The 6,000-nt window shown below is 36.7% G+C and overlaps 1 protein-coding gene across 1 annotated transcript; it reads left to right on the top strand.

Annotated features, from left to right (window-relative positions):
• Positions 1-1,623: 1,623 nt before the first annotated feature.
• On the top strand, positions 1,624-3,204 carry LOC115453670. The gene is made up of 3 exons (XM_030182382.2): positions 1,624-1,776; positions 2,217-2,758; positions 2,885-3,204. The coding sequence occupies exons 2-3, from the start codon at positions 2,606-2,608 to the stop codon at positions 3,185-3,187; spliced, it is 456 nt and encodes a 151-aa protein (XP_030038242.2). The 5' UTR covers positions 1,624-1,776; positions 2,217-2,605; the 3' UTR covers positions 3,188-3,204.
• The last annotated feature ends 2,796 nt before the right edge of the window (positions 3,205-6,000 follow it).

Raw genomic sequence — 6,000 nt, 5'->3', positions numbered from 1 at the left:
TAAACTCCAAAAACTTAAGTATACGTATTTTCCAGCTACTATAATCCGATCCGTCGAATATTGGAATAACTGCGTCATTGCATTTAGTAAACGCCATTTTTGCTTATTGTATATATAGCACGTTTCCACTTTATTTGCGAAAATATCTTCTTTTCTTCTTTGTATTTGCAGGCAACCACGCTCTGCTACCATGTTAATAAAACCACTATGACGGATCACTGTTATTTAATTTGATATCTTAAACATAAACTTAAAGAACTACATTATTGTGGCTGCTCGCCGGCAGCCCGTGACAGGAAGAAGGAAGTGGAGGCGTGTTGCCACAAAAACAAATTAAATTACATATAAACAAATGTTACCCTAAACAAATATAAATGTACCCATTCAACACTATGCTCCGTCCAGTTTTTTCATTCCGAGATCACATTTTATATGTTCGGTTTCGACTAGGCTGGCCAAATATCCTCAAGCGAGTGATATTTATCTCCTGCTGTTGATATTTGGACCCTAATCCAATTGTTATCAGATGCAGTAAAATCACTTTGCCGATACGTACATATTTATAATATCACGCATTTTTCCCTTTCCAGTGGTAGGCAGACAGGCGCAGGTCAATACACTTATATTTTAATATCTATACCCCATGAATATTTATTTGAAATCTAGATTTTGTATAGTTGAAAATCATAAGAAATATATAATCAACAGAGACACTGATAGTTGACTCAGTAACTTCAGATTTTGGCCCTATTCTCCAGTCAAGCAGCAATATCAAAATGCTTTTGAGTTCTTCAAAGGAAGCCAAGGGTTTTGTAGCTACCAGGTTAACACACCCATTTTGCCAGCTATGGTAAATACTATGGAATAGGCGGCGAGTCTATTGCCATCTACAGGGCACAATTCAAGACTCCGTTAAAGTATAATAAAAAAACAGTTTGATACATATTTGGAGGTTGAATAACATAGTATCTAGGAAACAAACATTGGCTACATCACCCTCGGCTTTCTTTGAGGAACTCAAAAGCATTTTGATATTGCTGCTTAGCGGCAGAATAGGGCCAAACTTTGAAGTTACTGAATCAACTGTCAGTGTCTCGGCTGGCTATATATTTCTTATAATTTTCGACTAGTCAACATTTAGATTACAAATAAATATTTACGGGGCATACAAATTGTCGTGGTGAACAATCGACCACAGTCTCTCTTTCGCCAAATTTGTCCAAGATATTGTTGGACTCGTAGCAGAGTATTGTCAATTGTAGGCTTATAAAGGAACTTGGTCAAAAATGGTAATATCATAAAAAGAACGATAAAAGAATTGTAATATTACGTGCAGGATACTTATTGTAAAGTGTAACTTTTATATTCTATTAATAAAAGATATATTGTTGGTAGGTTCAAGAGATGAAGTTTATCAAGCACATGGGATTACGGAAAGAACCTTACGTATCTTTCATGAACAATTTAATGCATTATTTGAACCGCGTGCATAGTCCGTAATGAATGGTAATAGGGAACATATTGCAACAAACTTAATATTTCTTCATTTAGTAAATGTAAACAATAGTATGATCGTTAAGTACCTACATTTGATCACAAGTTGTATAAATAGGAGTTTTCTTTGTACCATCAATCATACCCAAGCATTTCTCTGTGCAGTCGCCACTGTTAGTAACACTCAAAATGAACTTCTTTCGCGCTTTGTTCTTCGTGTTCGCTTGCCTCAGCGCATTCGCCATGGCTTCAGCTGCACCCTGGAATCCCTTCAAGGAGTTGGTGAGTAGTATTTAATAAAAAAAAATTATAATTAATTATTTCCGAAAAATATTCCTCTTTCCTAGTTACTGCTCCTTTCCTTTATGATCGACAATGCATTTACGAAATAAATTAATTCCAATAAATATTCCTCTTTCTTAGTTTCTCCTCCTTTCCATTATTGTGGAAAATGCATTTACTTAGATAGAAATATATTAAAATCAAATTTTGTCTTTTGCCTTGCTGACTAATTGCTTTCCGCGTTTAAAAATTATGATAATATTAGTATTTTATATATCTATCTATATACACATATATAATTATTGATAAATCAAAAACTACTAGCCGCCAATTCATCCAGTCAAAGCTTCCTTAACCAAAATCTTAATTGAAAAAGTATGTCCCTCCTAATTAGTAGGATCTATCATTGAATAATTAATAATTTGATTGTGTGTTTCCAGGAGTGAGCTGGTCAGCGAGTCCGCGACGCCATCATCAGCGCCGCGCCTGCAGTCGCGACCGTCGGACAGGCGGCCGCCATCGCCAGGGGCGGATGAACAACGGTTGCTCCATCATCTATGAACATGTTTATTAATTATATAACTTTCATATATGTATCATCGTTATTCTTGCTATAATAAACGTCAATAACATTTATTTATGTTTATTAATATTTCGCACTGTTATCCTTAACAGTATACTGAATGCCCGGCAGATAAATTAAATTTTTTGACCAATTGTAACGTTACCAATTATACTCACATATATACTCCGTTAACGTTACTAATGTCTTCTAAATAGTCTGTGGTTATAATGTGAATGATTAACGCCCTCGCAATTAGAACTACCAATGAGCATCATCATTGCAATGAATTGTCATTGCACTGACGTACGTCCGAATGGCGCCTGCATAAATAGGCGTGCAACGCGACCCGCCGCCTTTTTGAGCCATTATCCTTGGCCGTGGTACTACATATTCACACACGTCGTTGTTCCCGCTAGGGTGAGTGTGCCAATTTACTAACCGCTAACTATGTATTCTGGGCATCAGGGCTTGTGAGCTGTCACGAGTCGCTGGCGCGGAATGTAAGCCTAGCTTGCATTCCGACCTGGTGGAATCTGATTCCAGGTTTTCCTTCCACGGCGTGCTTTCTACGGTGTGCTTGCACGGTGCACTATCACGGACAGCAGACGGACGGGAGAACTGCCTCCCGACCACGTCCAGCTGCGCACCACCATCGTCGGGTGTGCTGACCCCGACCGACTGCACACCCTGCTCACCCACGTGGCCTTCCAACTGCCCGGCGAGCTGCCGCCGGAGCCAGCCACGTGCAACATCTACGTGCCGTTCGCCTGGATCGGAGTTCCCGAGGCCAGTGACTCGTGTTGCATAACACCAGCAACCAGTACCGAGTGTAACGCGGAAGTGTAAAAAATAAAGCTCGTACCACGTAATTACCCTGAGTTTTCAATTGTCTCCCTTCTATCTGCGGGCAGGCTCTCAACCGCCGCACAATACTAATTAGGATTGGTAAATTTCGAATAGATAGCTTCTAAAAGTAAGCTGTATGTAATCTAAGCTTTATGTTGTGCAGAGATTTCTATATTCTATATTCTTAATACAGATAAAAAAAATAATATATTCTTGTGAATATATTTAATGGAGGCATTGCGATGTAAGTTAATAACAAAGACTTTAGAGAGCTATGTCTATATCATAAATAGTCATAAATCATATCCTGTAGGATTAAAATATCAGCCTTGTATTTATTACATACTGCCCCACTACTGGACACGGGCCTTTTCTACTACATAGAGTGGATAGGTTTTAGTTCACTACGCTGATCTAGTGTGGATTGACAAACTTCACATAGTACCTTCAAAATTCTTATAGAGAGCATATTTCCTCACAATGTTTTGCCGCATCATCAAAGTAAACGATAATTCCCAAAAAATACACACATAACTTTAGTAGAAATGGCAGAGATGTATTGTCCTTAAGTTTTTAATCTGCGGAAATTTTGTCTCGACAGCTCGTTCTACTTCCTCATAAGCTATCGCCGCCTTGTATTGGATTCATTACCATTAACAATCATTTTACTTTACTGATCTCACTTGGCATTTCTAATTAAATGTAGTAAAAAAATAAAAATAAAAATGCTTTATTCATCACGTAGGCGAACATGGTTGCACTTATGATAAGTCAAGGTACATGAGAACATTTAATTATTACTTAATTAGATTAGCTTATATAAATAAAGACAATTTATATTGAAAATAAAATAAATGAAAAATATACCTAGTAAACAAAGAAGCCAGCTCGGGCTAGCAGGGAAGAAGAAATAAAATGATGTATATATGTATTTTTGAATAAGCAATAAGGGAGAAACGCGTCGCGATCCTCACCGGTGAGGACATTAAAAGCCCTAACCTAGCTAACCTACCAGCCTTTCACTAACTACCTAAGCGATGACTACCCGAAGAAGAAAGGCAGAAAGAAACTCCGGGCTTTATTTTTTGTCATCAATTGTCCAAGTAGTAATGCATTAAAATAAAATATGAATTAATGTATTACTTTAAAGTTCGCACGTGAACGCTTCGCATAAACGGGGACACGGTAATGTGCACTGCACCTGATGGTAAGCGGAGTGGAGTCCAATAGAATATTGACTGACTAGAGATGATTACTGCTCGGTAGTCGATACAATTATGTCGACCTGTTGAAACCGGATATACACAAACTGATCCCGGAACGCGACACAATTACGTTGTCCACTATGGCGGGTTATAACACCTTGTGTATGGTGGTCGTGATCCGGGCGGATATACAATATATTCTACCACCAGTAAAGGAGTGAGATAGACTGCGCGAATTTAAATAATAACATAATAATTGTATGTTTTATTTCCCATGTTAAGATTCATATAATTTTAATAGACGTGCCACATTTAGTTATGAGCATTAGCATACTATTGCTAGGTATAAAGTCCCGAGAATTCACATTATAATTAAACCATAATAACAGTAATGCGCATTACTAATACCCCGCCAGGGTCATAGTAAACTATTATAGAGGTGAACATATGTATCGTATAGGCGTACATATACAGGCGTACCTATGTCGACTAACATAGGATAATCATAACGTATATTTGTACTCTGGACGTCATCTATTTGGGCTCCAACTTCACTTACTATCCAACAGTCTCCATCCATCCAGTGATGTCTCTTTTCGGTGCCTGAATACAAAATTAAATATAAACAATTTTCGCCATGAAGGTTCTGATAATGGTAGTAAGACTAAGCTAAATATAGTAATTTAGACATTGTGTTACTAAATGAAACCATATTTATCTTCTAAAAATGACACTTTACAGTAAGTAACTCACCGCCACTTGGATGGTCCTAGATGTAAAATAATGAGTAAGTTTCCAACATAATAAATATCAATAAAAAGACAATTTAATTTTACATGGCCTAGTGCCACTACTACTATTCTAAGAGAATTAGTCGCAGTATCAAAATCACACTTTCGGTTAAAAATATACTCAAGTATATACCATATTTGTACTAAAATACAAAATTATCAAAAATCTGAGTTGCAGGGATGTTTGGGGAAACATTCGTTACTCATGGATTATTTTTGGCACGATCGCTAGAGGTGAAGACGAGTATAAGGTATCATTTAGTAACACAATATAATGAATCTGCATGAGTATAGTAGAACAATCTTAACATTATTTAAAATTGCCAACAGGACACTTTTTTTAAATCATAAACCTTATTTTTTACCTATTTATTTTCTACCAAGAGGTCGATGGAAATTGCATTAACTTTTCAGTATCAGTTTGACCTTTCAGTATCAGTAAAACTGGATAAGTGTTAGTTCACTTGATAATTTACTAGGGAGTTGGGGTTTTGGGAAGAACCGTCTGTATTTACCATACGGATCCGTTTAAGTACTGTTACTTTTGTAATTTGAATAGTTCTTATACAATAGTATTAAAGACCATTTTACAATGAGTGAAATATTTTTTTTTACCTACTTAATATTTAAAATAATTATATCGTTTTGTAGCTATATTGATGCTCAAGTATAAATAAGAGCAAGCATAAATATTCAAACAGTTAATTATACTCAAGCATTTCTTTGTGCAGTCGCCACTGTTAGTAACATTCAAAATGAACTTCTCTCGCGCTTTGTTCTTCGTGTTAGCTTGCCTCAGCGCATTCGCCGCGACTTC

Source organism: Manduca sexta, chromosome 18, assembly GCF_014839805.1.
Source record: "Manduca sexta isolate Smith_Timp_Sample1 chromosome 18, JHU_Msex_v1.0, whole genome shotgun sequence".
In the NCBI taxonomy this organism is placed as follows: Eukaryota; Metazoa; Arthropoda; class Insecta; order Lepidoptera; family Sphingidae; genus Manduca; species Manduca sexta.
The sequence above is the reverse complement of the archived record's forward strand: the minus strand, read 5'-3'. Positions and strand labels throughout refer to the sequence as shown.

Coding starts and splice junctions, on each gene's coding strand:
- LOC115453670 (XM_030182382.2), top strand. CDS start 2,606: ATGAGCATCATCATTGCAATGAATTGTCATTGCACTGACGTACGTCCG. Junction 2,759..2,884: donor ACGTCGTTGTTCCCGCTAGG/GTGAGTGTGCCA, acceptor ATCTGATTCCAG/GTTTTCCTTCCACGGCGTGC.